The following is a 15,639-nucleotide window of genomic DNA, read 5'->3' on the forward strand; positions in this document are numbered from 1 at the left end:
ACAGGAGAGGCTGAGAGGGAGCAGAGAAGAGAAATCCATATAGTCTTGATGAGGGATGAGGTCAAGTGTGTTTCTTCAACATTTGCCATAATTATCTGGCAAATACCTGGCAATAATAGTGTCATTAAACTGAGCTGTGGGAGCTTAGAGAAAACACTTCATTTCTTCCCTCCTCCCCCACAGGCACTGTAAATGAGTTCACGCTGGATTTAATCTTCCAGGCCTGGTCTGCTGGTGTCACCAAACAAATGCAAGCTTGATGGCAATGAATAATCTCCACATATCTGGCATTGTGATTAAATGAAGCATAAGGGTAGGCTTCTGCTTTTGCATACAGCATAAGTAAATGAGGCCTTTCTGCAGAGAACTCTTCTGCACGTGCCTCTCCTGAGGACTTTGATACCCTGAATTATCACAATGACAGCTTTCAGCAGGGTCAAAACTGCTTCCAACAGTAAAACATATGTCATGTGAACAATAGTAACACTGTGCTTTGTCCATCTCTTGCTTCAGGTGCAAGACGAAACCTAAGAAACGATTTGCTGGTGGCAGCAGATTCAATCACCAACACCATGTCTTCTTTGGTAAAAGAACTAAACTCTGGTGAGTGAGGCTAACGATGGGGAATAGTCACCGCAGTGACATTTCATGTTTATATGAAAAAAGTGAGAGGTAGGAAGATACGTATCTTCAAAGCTTTTTATGCTTTTATTAAAATAATCCCTACATAACAGCTTCTGGAACTCAGCAGCTCTCAAAGCCATGGATATAAAGGTGCAGTTGGATACAGTGAAAACTTTGTGATTCCACATGGAGTAGGATTTCATTCTTTAGCAATTAGATTTAGTATAGATCATACAGGACCTGTTGTACAATGCAGTCTGTGGTATTACCATTAAAATACCCAACCTAATAACTGAGATAAACAAAACCTTCAGTATTTGGTCCCACCATAAGAAGAAAACTATAAGCTTTGCCAATATAAGTAGAATAATGTGCTTTTATTCACTGTGAGGAGGCGGCATTCTCGGTTGGAAAGGCAAAGAAATGCTTAAAGAAATGGGCAAGTATACTTTTGTGAAAGTTAAATGTGACTTCTTGCTTCACAGAAGTGGGCAGCGAGACAGAGAGCAATGTGGATTCTGAGTTTGGACGGACTCATTTTGACGACCTGGTTCCATCCCCAACATCTGAGAAGGCTTTCCTGGCACAGATCCATGCCCGGAAGCCAGGGTACATCCACAGCGCTGCTGCCACTGGCTCCATCCGCAGTGACATGTGGGTACCTGCCTGACACCCCTTCCTGATCTCATTCTGCCTCTGAAAACAGTGTGCAGCACACAGTATTTCCTCTCCCTCTTAATTATTTGCGTAAAAAAAAAGAAAGCCCTAAATCCAAGTGCTTCATGGTTACATAGTAGTGGCCTCTGTAAACAATAAAGCCAGGAACTTGGGATTCCCTCAGGAGTGAGCTGTCACATCCAGCCTGGAACAGCATGGAGGCTGCGAGACAGCTGTTTTCCCAAACATGCTGTGAAGTCCTGTTCTCTTTTTATCCAGACTGAGGGACCTGTTGGGGCTCACTGGAAAGGGAGAAATGTGTAAATGGAAAAGACAGAATGCTTTTTATTGACCTACTCAATTGAGGAACAAGCAGATTGATTTTTACAACCTGATCCTTCCTTTCAGAGACAATAGGCATCTTTCTAGTTATTTTTAGTTCAGCCTCTTTGTATGAAGTTATTGAGAACTTTTGTTACTTATTTCCTTAGGGGGAGTGCCTTCAGCAGAATATGCCCTTTGGTGTACTTCATGAGAGAGGGAAATAACAGAAGTGTTCTCCACTGCCAGGAAAATACTAACCAGTGGAGCATGTGGTTAACTAGAAGTATCCCATAGTCCTCCTAGATACAATAAAGGGGAGTTTTATTGATCCTGAATATCATTCATCTCAGGAGGCTATTTATTAATAATTGTCTTCAGGGTTACAGAAGATGGAGACCCTTACGTCAGAGCAGATGACGAAAATTACGAGAACGACTCTGTCCGCCAGCTGGAGAATGAACTGAAAATGGAGGAGTACCTGAAGCAGAAGCTGCAGGATGAGGCGTACCAGGTGGGAGAAGATGACCTGCTGCCCATGTTTCTCCATAAGTGAGAACGGATGATGGCCCTCAGGTGCCCAGTGCTGTTTAGCTAGCCCTGGGTCCTGGGGTGTGATCTCTTCTGGGTTATCAGAGCAGCCACATTCCAAAAACTGCTGCCACCCTTCCACATGCATCCAGCCTTTGTGCATATCCAAGAAGACCACGTGCCTGAGGCACACAGCAGTAGTCCATAAGGGTACCAGTGAACCAGGTGGGACAGAACTGCCTCTGAGCTTGTTCTCTTCCCATGCCTACCAAATCACTTGGATCTCATTCCCCACTACCATAGGTGCTGGTTGGTGGTATCAAGATGTCCTGCTATTTTCATATCCTTTTTTTTTTTCTCCAGTAGCAAAAAAGGGGTTTCTCCAGTGTGAACTGAAGCTCAAGTGCAAATCTGTGTGTTACTGTCATTGTCAGAATCTGGAGGTACAGAAAAGGGTCTGGAACTAATGGTATTCCAGAGAACCAAGTACTGAACAAGCATCTGGTGCAGAGAAGCCTGGGGATTTGTTATTAAACACCTCCCTGATGAAGCTCTCAAAGGGCATTGGTTTAAGAGTGTGAGTAAAGAAAATATGCCAGGGAGAGCTGGAATTCTGTAGATGCCTGTATCTACATCATGGTCTCCAGTTCTACCTGGTGTTGCAGATTGTTGCCATGTTTTCAGTTATTCTGATTTTGAATATCTGAATTTAAAATACATTGCTTCTAATAAAGTTGGAAGTAGAGTCAATAGGACAGAAAATCTAGTTCAGTTATTTGGGAGCAGAGCTAAAGCAAGCAAAAATAACTCTGTTCCCACATGGTGATCAGCTCAAATTTGGACCTCACCCCTAAATAAAATACTAAATGGGCTTAAAAGAAAATAAAAAATAGACATGTTCTGAGAGATCAGATGTCTGCAAATGAGGTTCAAATTCACTTTATGGGCAAGAATTATTTATACTGCTGATATCTAGAAGCTAATAAAATCTAGTCTTTTTTTTTTCTGGTTATTTTCCTCTAGTGTTCAGTGCTGGTCACTTTGGATACAATCTGTGTCTGACAGGCTTGTGTTGCAATGAAAATCAGCTGCTCTTTTGGTCTTCTTTTCTGTAAATCTGCTAGGATAGGTTAATCTTGTAGAAGTTCATTGAATCTTACCAAAATTTGAGGTAACTTTGAGGTTGATGTGAATGTCTTGTTGATGCAGACCTGCTGCATGCCCATGGTAGGTTACCAAAAGTCTTCTCATTGCAGAGGTCTTTAAGGACATGACAGCAGGAGCAGGATTGTTACAGATCATTTACTAAGGCAACAGCAAGTGACATAGGGGGAATTGTGAGAGCTTTTTATCAAAGATAGGAAATGTCAAAAATCACAGCCTTTGAACTTCTGAACAAGATGAACAGCTACTGTTGATGTAATGAAAAGTAATTGTTAGTTTAGAGAAGAAGTGCCTAAATAGTCACAGCTGTCAGGCATCAAATAATAAATGTTATTCTTGTTGGTAAAAATTCCATTTTCTTCAGAAACAACAGACCAGTTTGACTGTTTCAATTACAGTATGAAAGTGCAATATATGGCAACAATGTTACTTGAGTTTCAAAAGTTTCTATGGGATTTTGTACATGCATAAAATCCAGTATGTATGTGCACTGCAAATAAGGGCAGAGGTTATGCATTTCACTTGATGGCACTAGGTGTTACTCTTGCTTCAGTCAAAATAGTTTTTGTTCTGTTTTCCACCAACATTCCCATGAGAAGGGGAGGAAATCTTCTCCCTATTAACATCAGAATAAAACTCCTGAATTTAGGTGAGCCAAGACTACACACGATGAAGTTTATTCCCCATTGTTGTACAACTAGGGGAACAAAACCAGACAAAAAACTCAATACACACACACACACACACACACTCTCCCAGCCAAAAAAAAAAAGCTAAGCTTTTTTTTTTGTCAAAAATATATTCACTGAGGGAATAGAAAGTCCTCGTTCTAGACAAGTTCTGCTTAACAGCATTTTTTCAAAAGATGTTTCATGATGTGCTTTACTGTCTGTGACATTGTCAACTCCTATCAGGCAGTGATTTGACAGTAGTAACTTGCAAGTAGAGTCTATTTTTTAGGTGATACCACAGCCCCAAAGCATGTAATGGCAATGCATGAGAGGTCCTTCCCAGGATGGGTGATGCCATTTAAGTTAGGGAATGGGTTTAAAGGAAGCAAGAAAAGGCCTTAAGTGAATAAGGGACTACTAAAATGATTAGGAGCTGTTTGGAGAGTGTCATATGTTGATTCTGAGACATGTTCTTAGGTATTAGTTGTTTTTTGCAATTTGCTGTTTATTTGTGGTATTTTGCTCTTCTATCCCTTTTTCTACTAATATCACTGAGTATTCTAAAAAAAGCCACAGCTTTCTACTTGGAAAAACAAAGGAAAATTGGAAAATTTCTGTTTAGGGTGTCCTGTTGAACAGAGGCCAGGTCAACTATTCTCATTTGCATCAAACCATTGGAATTTATTGCAAGCTGGTTTACTGTTTGTACTCACATATACACTGCATTCATCTGGATTGCCAAAAAAAGACAGAACCTGTAGCTATCATAATGCAATTGTCAGCTGAAAAAATCTGCAAGGAGGAACTCCTACTAAGGTTGCAGAATGGTCACCTCAATAACAATCTGGTAACCATTTTTATGTTATTAAATGTCTCACTTCATGTAAAATCAGCACATCTAGAAAGACATGTAGATGTAGTGTGGCATGAAAGGTGGTTGGCCCAAACCCACTCTTGTTATTTTGTGTCACCTTGTCTCCAAGAAAGATTTTTGTGCTAAACTCTAAATTAGTATTAAAAAAAAAAGATACATAGGGAAATCAGGGACACAAAATCTTAGCGGAGGCTTCTTTCTCTCTCTTTTTTTTTTTTTTTTTAAAGCATGTTGTAAATAACAAGTATCTACATCAGAAAAAACCCAAACACATTTAATGCACAAGTGTAAATGCTAACAGTGTGTATCCTCCCACATCTGTTTCCACTTTTGTTCTTGGTACAGTCTTTTGCTGATATGTTGTGTAAGACAGTTTTCACTGGGTTTATTTTCTGGGTCCCTAATTGTTCCCTTTATTTCTAAGCTTGTGCATGGCTTTTTTCAGAATAATACACTGCCTGGCTGCTCACAGGCTTAATTTGTCATCTTCCTGTTTTCTGTCCTTTGTTATCTACAGGTCAGTTTGCAAAGTTGAGTGCAATATTCTTCTCTCTCCTCTCAAGTAAGTATTATTATAATTTAGAAGAAAGTTTGGAATTAATCCTCATAATATACATTTCAGTTGCAGTGCATCTTGTGGCACCTGACTGTATGTGACAATGCTGTTTTTTTCTCTTTTTAACCTGTTGGGATGCCTTGGAATCTCTCTGAATCAGTTCTAATTTATGGATCTGTAGTCCTAGTCCCAAGGATTCCTGTAAAGCCATCACCCTTTTTATATTTTTCCTTTGTTGACCATCAGAGTGAGAACGTGGTTTATTCATCCCTGGGGATGATGACAAATACATTAGCCAGTACAGAGGAACCTTATCCAGAAGATAAGGAAGCAGATTGCATTTCAGGAGACCTGAGTTTAATTCCTTTCAATGCTTTAGTCTTCCTAAAATAACTGAAATAAATAATTTCTGATGAAATCAGAACTTATACTCTACTGTGTGAAACGAGACTTATGCAAACATTAAAGAAAGCAATCCACCAGCTTTTTAACTACAGAGGTGTTCTCAGATGTGTTGTGGAAGTTTAAAATGCCCCAATCCAAGTGGAAGGCACTCAGCTACTGGATAGAAGCTGGCAGTTCAGAAATATGGCAAAATCTATGAATTCCCTGCTGTCCCATATTCAGGTCATGTTCCTTACATGCCGATCTCATAGTTGCAGTGCTGAGATTGTTGCCAAGTTCAGCAATTGTGTTTCTCTTCAGGAAGACAGACAGCATCTATTTTTATGAAGTAGCGCCTGTTAACTCTGAACATTTGCCCAGGAAATGGGAGACCAAACGTTTCTTCTTGCCTCTTCTGAAGCTGTGGACTCTGCATTTCTGACTTTCTAGGAGAGTGCAGTACCCTGCTGTGGAGATGGCAGTGAGATAGTGCTGTACATCCTGCTGAGACACTGAACCATGGGCTAATGGGGACGGAAAGGGAAGAGAAATGAGAATAGGGATCTGATTCTGGTCTGCAGACTCAGCCTCTTCATCAAAGCCAGAACTAAAAGCAAGCAGAGGTCAACAATTAGATGGACACTGGAGCTTGGGAGCAGGGTCATGTTCAAATGAGCAAAACCAGTGAACTAGCCTGTGCCAACTCTAACAGGAACCCATATTGTTAGATTTTGTGTCATGTTTTATGCAAGATCTCCTTATTTATATGGCAGTTTTAATGCTAAAACTTGACCCTGATTCAAGGGGTTTGTGTCTTCTGATGACAGTAAAATTTGACTGTTAAAATGTGTACCTTGTGAAAACAGCAGCTAGTGTACCCATTTGCAAATTATCTGTCTCAGTGTCTCTTGCAGATGAAGCAGAATAACTGGATGTGAAAAGCAAATAAACTGCAATACCCAGAGTACTATAAACACCAAATAACTGCTCATAAAAATTCTCCTAACATTGCTCCTCAGGTTACATTCATTTTCTCAGTAGTCTTGTTAAAAACGTGAGCCATGTACAGTTTCCTAAACATGGACAGCCAGAAAAATAAGTTTTCTTACTCTGTTTTGGTGCAGTTGTCAGTTTTAGATCAGGTCATGTGAAAAGGAAAGTAGATTTTCCAACAACAATGTTCATGTATAACTGTGTATATAGTGGAAATTTTAAATAAAGCTGAGTATAATTATAATTTGCAATAATAAGTCGAAAAAACCCTTTTTAATTAGAAGTACAAAACTCAGGCAGTTCTATTTAAGGTTTCCTTTTTTGTTGGGACTCAGTGTTAACATAGTTATGTGGGGAAACATACTGCCCTAAAAGCCTGGCTTTCTTGAAAATATATATCCTGTCTCAAATTAACAGATATCTGAGACTGAGATTCTGTTTCATCTCCTGGATAACTTTTGAAACCTTGTCAAAAAGAAAGATTTTTCACAGTGAAATTCTTTTTAGTCCCCAGGGAAGCACTTTGGCCAGTACCAAAGACTGTAACATTCGCAGGAGCTATAAAAGCCCAGCCCTACAGAAACTGGCATCCAGAACTGGTGGACTTGACACTTCACCTATAGCCACAAGAACAAAATGTATTATGGTACTTTTTCACAAACACATCTTCACACGGTAAGTGAATCTTGTCAAGATTCACTCCGTTGTGAATATGGAAGTCTGTCATATCTTCTGTATTTTATTTGGTACTTTCATTTCACACAGCACTGAAAAAATAACTTCAAAATAGTTTATACCAGTCATGGTATGTAAAGTGCTTTTGCAATTTTCATTGGGTTCTTGCTTGAAGCTTAGAAGCTGCATGAAGATTTTTATTTCTAAGCCCTTATTTAAGTCAATAATGGTATGAATACAGTCAGTATGGCCCTAGGTGGCCATAGGAAGTAGAAAGCCTTTATCTCACACCAGTATTACATTTGTGCTTATTAAAATAAAAAAAATAAAAATAAAATAAAAAAACAAGCAAACCAAAGATGGGGAAAATGAGATCAGCTTATTGTAGCTCCTTATGAATGATATTGCTGCTGGTGGCCAGCTACAGAGTTTTGTTCATTTCCTCATTCATCTGAAGTTGATGTTATTTGATTGATGATTTTTGCAATCTGTTTGCATTTGCATCTTTAAAAGTGCTATATACAATTTTCCAGAATAGCGTTTAAATTTAAATAGCATCTAGTATAATAAATGCCCAAGAGAGCAAGTGATTCCAGTAATATATAAAATATAATTTAATAACATTTTCAATTTACTTTTTATGTTAAATATGCTTGTTTTATTTTTAGTAAAGCAACAGCATGAATTTCAGCTTGTTTTCAGCAGGTACTAGGCATATCTTGACATTAGGTGAAACTGCAACTTGGATGTTATTTTACCTTTATCCCCTTGATAGCATTTGGTTTTTTGCAAAGGGTGGCCAGTGGGAGCAGAAAGCCTACATTTCATAAACTGGTGGAGAAGTTGTCATTTTCAATTAGTTGCTATTGATTTGTGCAGTGGACATATCCTCACAAGACCTGCAATTTCCTAGATTTTCTAAAGCTGCACTTTCTTAGTGCTGGCATACATTTGAATTGGTCATGCGTATTTCATATATCCACATTATTACAATAGGAGAGAAGGTGTGAAAAGCTAACAGAAATCAGACCTAAGGCATCCACTGAGAGGGAGTACAGAGAAAAGGCTTTGTTGCAGGTTTTGTTCTCAGATTTTAACTGTGATTTTCCCTATCTTGACAAAAACATAATTTCAGTTCAAGATTCAGTTCCATTCCCACTCCAAACCCTCTCACTCTCTCACAGCCTTATAACATGAACCGTTGTGGGGTCTGAGGCTTTGGGTGTCTGTGGGTGACATTTTTCCATTGCAAAAGTGACTGAATGGTTTGTATGGAAACAGGTGGGATTTTTTTAAAAAACCCAAATCCTCTCAAATTTGTGATATGAATGCATTCTTAAAAAATACTATGTCTTCAACTTGACTGTTTTTCCAGGACAGAATTTGTGTTGAGTAACACTTCCATATTTTTTTTCATTTCTTGCCATTTTTTTGGAACCTCTGTTTTCATGTTTATCAGCAGAGATTAGGAATATTATCAGATGTCAGGTGTTAGAACCCATGGGCCAAGGGAGATGGTGTGGTCAGTCTAGTCCAGTCTTTCTGGGTTTTTCTTGAATAAATACATAAAAGCCAGCATTATCTGGACCCTTCCATTTGAAAATAACAGGAGGATAACAGCACAGAAATTTTCAAAAATGTCTGCTACATTCACTCAGCTGTGTTTTGGTTTTCTTTTCTTTTTGGTTTATTTTTCTCCCTAAGTCCTCCTCTTCTTAGCATGTAGGTGTAAAAAATGCTCTAAAAAACTGTGGCCAAGTTAACAGGGAAGAAGGACCTTAAATTTGTGAATTCAGTTCTAAAATTACACAAGTGATAGGGTTGTTTTTTGAAAAATCACTGAATGACAAGTAACAGAAAAGGATCTGTGGATTAAGTAACAGAAGAGGTCTAGAAACAGTTTTATATCATGACAAATCATGTGAGTCTTAACTTGGAATTAATATTGACACTTCCAAAATGTTGCAGTGAATTTGAAGCTCCAAGGTTCATTAGTATTCATTATTTCCTGTAGGAAAATATTTCTATCCCAGTGCTGGCTGTGGAACAGAGAGAAGCCTGGGGAGAATTTAGAATAACACTTCTCACAGTCCACCAAAGAGAAGTAATTTATCCAGAAAATATGAAGCAAACCCAAATACTTACATTACTGTCAATGCTTCTTAATGCTTCCCATGTTTCACAAGCCACTCTTATTTTACTCTTGTGGTTTATAATGGTACCATCACAAAATATGAGATTTTTGTGTACTAGGAAAAATTTTGTCACCAAAAGGGCTGCCAAGCATTGGAACTGGCTGCTGAAGGAAGGGGTTGAGTCACCATCCCTGGAGATATTTAAAAGGCATGTGGATGTGGCACTTGGGGACATGGTTTAGTGGTGGTGAGACTTGGCAGTGCTGGGTTAATGGCTGGACTGAATGATCTTTTCCAGCCTAAATAACTCTATTATTTACATAACCTGAAGCCAGCTGAAAACTGACCTCTTCCATGCCTTTCATTTGTATAGTTTTGTCTGAATTGTGAAGGGCAAAACATGCCTTTGCTAAAATGACCAAATTAGTTTGCAGACTTAAGAGGTACAGGTGCATGTCTTATTTCTAAAAGATACCATTTAAAATGTACCTCAGAAATTTTTTATGAAACTCTCATTAGACTTGCAGTGCAGGTTTCCTTTGCATTTATCAACAAAATGTTAATGCTTGGCTTTTGTAACCATCTTACACTAAAGGAGACACTAAATTAAGATCATCATACCATTTAGCATGCCTAGGTATTAAGGAGTGGGGTGGAAGTGTTTGTGCTTGAATAATTAATACAATCAAATGGTCTCAGGAAGGAGAAGCAGCAAACTAAACAACCTGACCTTTCTTCATTCATCAGATTTAATTTAACTATTTTTGTCAGAGTAATTTGCATTTCATCTCCCATCTCTTAGACCAGCTTTATGCCTGAAATGAGTAGAAAAGAATTCATGTGTGGGGAGTAGTATATTGTGCTGTGATTATCATAGCTCATGCAATGCAGATTGGTTTTCTCTCTGAGGTAGTTCAAAAGAAAAGGGCTGTGTTCCTTAACTTAGGAAGGGTCAAATGTGTAAACAGTGCCTTTACAATAAATGTGCCAAAAGCAGAAGTTTGCAGTATTACCTAACTGTAGATCCTGACATAGTTCTGAGAGGGAGCAGCAGTAACTTACCAAGCATTTTCTATTACCAACTAAAACTTTGATGCTTCTTATGTAGGGATTTAACATACTCACTGATGCTTCAGGATACAGAGGAGCACCAGCAGAAACTGGTGTGCCAGTGGATTGGGTTGTTCATAAGCTGTAGCATCCAGAATCATCCTTTCAAGTAACTGCAGGTTTTCTTAGACACAGTAAAACATACAAGACATTTACATGTGAGGGGAGGCTCATGATGGTGAATGACTGTAAATCAAGTGGCTGAACACTGCACAAGGCAGATAAACCATGGTTTCATTTTCAATAATCTGTTTATAGAGCAGTCTGGAAGGTGAAAGTGAAAGGGGAAAATGGGAACACTGCAAATCTATGTCAGTGCAGACATAGTTTTACCCCAAGGTCCCACAGCAGAGCAGGCAACAGTCTTCTTGCCCATGGCAAGGAAAGTTTCCAACTTCCCACTTGCCCTGTAAATTTTTATTTACAGCTCCAATACCTATGGCTCACCTAGCTAGAATGGCTTTTTTCCTTTTTTAACTCCTTGAGAGATAACCACAGGAATTGGCCAGCTCCCTTTTTCTCCCAATAAAACAGCAGTTGGAGGCTTTGCTTGCTCTGCCTGCATGGCTGCAGCACATTAAACCAGCACCCTTTAAAAACCTTCCATAAACGTTTCTCCACAGGGAAGCTGCAGTCAGACAGACAATGAAAGCTACGTACGAACTGATGATGAGGAGAGCTGCTTTCGGACAGACGATGAAGAAAACTCAGCTGCGAACTTCACGGAAGAGTGGAACCAAGAGGTGCAGCGTCTCTTGACAAAAAAATCACATAACTAAGTTCTGAGGACTGTAGCACAGTACTTTTGTTCTAAGAGTTGTAGTTTGTAGATGTGTGTTTTTTGACAACAAGACTTTTGTTTAAAGCTAACTTATATTAGCTACATCTTCTGTAACATGGCTCATTACTGGTGAAGCAAACAGACTGATGCGCGTGCTGCTGTCACACACGGCAGCGCTGTTAATAACTCACATAAACCCTTTGCACATGATATTGAACCTGTTCAGTTTACAATGACAATACTGTTTATAGTTAGAAATTTGATTTCTGAATACTTTGAGATTTTAGTAGATCAGTTTACTATACACTGTACATTTTTCTTTCCACGGGAGAAATAAAAAGCGACAATTATGCATTTAACACTGAATGATTATAGTCCTGAGTGTATATATCTAGTAGCCCAAAAAAAAGTACCAGACTATATTTGCAATTTGTTTGCAAGTCTTTAAATTAAGGCTTATACAAAATGTACTAAAAATTATAATAATATAATTAATAATAATAATAAACTTCTCTAGTTTAGGGCTAATGTGTAACTTAGGAATGTTTCTTTCAAAATAATCTAACAAATCAGCCATAGAAGTTAGTGTAAATATTTTTTTTCCAAATAGATATCATATACAAAAGGTGACATTCAAATGATATAGAATCTAGTTTTTAAATCAGCACAGATCTTCTTAAAACTGTGAACTATGTTTTGAAATACTCGTTGCTAAAGCTGTTTATAAACCACAGGTGCCATAAGATCCCTGAACTGACTGATGTTACGTATAATCCTCCATGGTATTGTTTCATTGATGTTTTAGCTTTAGTAAGCATGTGTTCAACAAACCAGCTCTTTCCATCTCTCTGCCCCTCCTCTTACTCCCCACCCCCTTCCATTATGTTATTTTCGAGGCCTTCAGCTTTAAATGTACAGGCTTAAAGTGCGCTTGCAACTGTTTTCTTTTGATTTCCGAATGTGTACTGCCTTAGCCAGCCACCAGATGTTCTGCATGCCCTCTTGGAAATGTGTGGTGAGACTCTTTCAGAGCTGGATGGAGAAATAGCGATCAGTGAAAAGCACAAGAAGAGCAGTGGATTTTTTCGAAAGGACAGGCATACAGATGCAGAATTGGAGTTTCGTCCAGTTTAGTACTTTTCCAGTATTAAGGCATTTCAGGAGAAATGGGACTGACCTGGCCATTAGTCAGGGTGAGGCAATGAGGTGCTGGCTGAAAAGTGTTTGCTCTGCCGTGACTACAAACCTACAGATACTCCTGAGCAGGCATTGACACAAACTAGTATCAGCGTGCTCCCCAGAGCAGCCTGCTCTGAAACAAAGGTGACACCTCTGTGGCACATGGCACTAGTGTGCCGAGGAACCAGAGCCAGGCCAGGGACAGCTGGAGCATCAGCCAGGCAGGGGCACCAGGAGGTGTTCTGTGCTGGCCATCCGGCCCTCCTGAGCTGTCCAGTGTTAGCTCAGGGCCACCTCTGTGCCAAGGTAACTTCACTGCCCTAATACAGTATTGGGCTTCCAGTACCTGGCTGACCTGAAGTGACACTGTCTAACAGCCCTGCAAACAGTGGTGTTTCATACAGATATTTCACACCAGCACAGTTTGCCTACAGCAAGTGATGAGATACCCATCTAAAGCAGGTTAACGTGGCTTGTCTGTCCTTGCTTTCATGGTGACGTGGATGTGTGCTGCCGTATTTACGTGAGATTGCTATGTAGCTCGACCCAGTAAGTCCACTTGTTTGCATGCATTCTCCAGGCTCGTGGCTGTTTCCCTGGGCACTATGTGTTAGGGAATGAGTATCTGTATGAAAGAGCTGCTGCCATTTTTCACTTTCATATCATTTTATTATGTATGCAGATCTCTTGTCTGTATATCCTTGTGGATCTGGGCTTGCTCTCAGACATCTAAATGCATACTAAGGGATCCAGATACCTTCATGTAAGCTTTTCATTTTTGCAATCACTGGTCTTTTCTCCTGGGGTATGTGCTATCCTGGAAAGGTAGGCACTATATCCTCCACTGTCCTCTCCTCCAACCTCCTCTCAGGAATGAGTTAGCCTCCACTAGTGCCTAGCACTCCATGTTTTAAGCTACTCCAGTGAACCTGTAGACATTGCTGTCGGCTCAGGATTCCAGGCAAGCATTTCCTGAACAGGGAGAAAACAAGCTAGAACACAGCTACATGCAATGGCTGATTAATTCAACCCATGTCATGTTTAACTGTACCCAAAGTAATAGATCCCTCTCATCACCTTAATGTCTGCGTGCTCATTATCACCACACTTAAAATAGATGCATTAGACTAAATCCATTGCAAGAGCTTCCAAGCTAGGAGTAAGGACTGAAGTTGGCCAATCTAGCATCTTTCTTTTAGGCTGGTGTCAACAAGATGATCCCTTAGAGTTGGAGTTCTGGGTCCCTTGTGCCCTGGAGCTCTGAGATGAAGCACCTCTTACTTAGCTCTGCAAACATCTATTTTAAGCATTTTTCCAACTGTTAAGCTGGCTGCATTTTCACCCAGCTGGTCTTTGTCTGTTTGTTGAATATTATTTTGGTTGTGGTTTGCGGTCATTAAAACAAACACAGTTACAGAAGAGGTCCCTGGTACGGCCCTTTTCTTAACTACCAATGGCCCACCAACAGCCATCAAAACTCCGGGTGGTTTTACTGTCACTGGAGGAAAACCAGTGGTTTGGAATCAGGAGACAGGGATGTGAAGATGTATAGGGTCCTTGAATGTCCAAAGCGAAGGTGGAGAATGGGTTGTCTGTAAGTAGTAATGTTAACTAAACTGCATAAAAAGGTGTGTGGCCTTTGTTGTGATATAATATGTATTTTCTTATATGCATGAGCCAAATTGTTGCATCATAATTTATCATAAGTGTGTCTGCCTTTACTTTCAGTCATCATCTTCTCCCATCCTTATTGGTTCTTGGCAATTACTGTAGATAGACCTTGTAAATATTGCAACCTCGGGTTGCTGGAATCACATTGGTTCAATTCAGCAGACGGAGCTGTGAACAACAAGCACTCCATGGTGTCCTGAAGAATAAAGGGCATTTTTACCTTTGAACCAAAAAAAAAGTACGAAGAGTTACATCTTGAGGCTACTAACTGCAACGCATTTTTAAAACTACTGTACTTGACACCACTTGAGACAGATACAGAGACACTAAAGATGTCACGATATTCATTGGTATTGTAACAGAACTGCTATTGTATGGGGTTTTTGTATTGCTGTTAAGTATTGTTTTGTGTGTGTGTGTTGGAACCTACTGGGGACATGTTATATTTTGAAGTGATTAAACTATTTAATTGTGTGTCTATATTTTGGAATGGAATTATTTCTTCATTAAAAAGATTTTTAAAAGGAATTTATGGAGCATCATGTTTGTGGCTTATTTTGGTTTTGGGTGTCCTGTCCCATGGAGCCCAAACCCGGTTTTTTCAGTAGGGAAGGAAAGTGTATCCCTGTGGTGCAGCAAGTAGTTTTTGTCTCCTCTACCACTTTACAAGAGAACTCCTTCCACCACCTTCCACAGCACTTTGAACTTGGCACCAAGCAGCCCCTGCTTTCAGTGGCCCAAGCAGTTTCTTCTTTCTTCCTTTCTTAATTCTCCATATCTTTAGCAGTTTCACAGCCTGAAAATGAAGTTCCCCATCTGTAAAACACCTGCCCCTGAATCCACATAACAGCAATGAAAACGAGCATAAACAGAAAACATCGGGGCCTGACAAGGTGCCTGTTACAAGCTTAGAAGGTGGTACATGGTTCTCAGGAACCTAAACTATCTGCAGCAGTGTAATTCTTTTCTTAACCATTGTGTTTCTCTGGCCTTAGAAGGAACAAAATGTTGGAACAGGCATGTTTGAATGGCTTTACCATACACAGTCACACGTGCTTCTGTTACAGATGAATACAAAACCTGTTTTTCCAATTACACTTTCAAGATGTCTTTCCTTATAGTTGTTGATAATTGCAACAGGTTGCTAACCTAAAAGAGTGTGGAGTTGCAAAGCAAGAGCTGGCACTGAAAGCAGCAAATTTGTGTTCTGATGCAGTGCTTGGAGCTACTTCATTGGGACATGGCAACATCTGGAGTGCCCAGTGGTGCAGCTGGGTATAGTGGCAGCCCTTCCCAGCAGATGTGCTGCAGCT

The 15,639-nt window shown here is 39.7% G+C and overlaps 1 protein-coding gene across 20 annotated transcripts in view; it reads left to right on the forward strand.

Annotated features, from left to right (window-relative positions):
* The window catches only part of DTNA (dystrobrevin alpha), a 221,150-nt gene extending 206,296 nt beyond the window's left edge, over window positions 1-14,854 (forward strand). For 17 of the 20 annotated variants that reach the window (XM_015617773.3, XM_015617774.3, XM_015617768.3 and 14 more), the window contains 4 exons: window positions 514-603; window positions 1,110-1,278; window positions 1,984-2,116; window positions 11,319-14,854. In XM_015617773.3, coding sequence (XP_015473259.1) covers window positions 514-603; window positions 1,110-1,278; window positions 1,984-2,116; window positions 11,319-11,474 — 548 coding nt within the window. In that variant the 3' untranslated portion in view covers window positions 11,475-14,854. Of the gene's footprint in view, window positions 1-513; window positions 604-1,109; window positions 1,279-1,983; window positions 2,117-5,359; window positions 5,405-11,318 lie in introns of all 20 variants that reach the window. The other 3 variants (XM_015617776.3, XM_015617787.3, XM_019005633.2) reach the window with 2 other exon arrangements.
* Window positions 14,855-15,639: the final 785 nt, after the last annotated feature.

This window comes from Parus major, chromosome 2 (assembly GCF_001522545.3).
Source record: "Parus major isolate Abel chromosome 2, Parus_major1.1, whole genome shotgun sequence".
NCBI lineage: Eukaryota > Metazoa > Chordata > Aves > Passeriformes > Paridae > Parus > Parus major.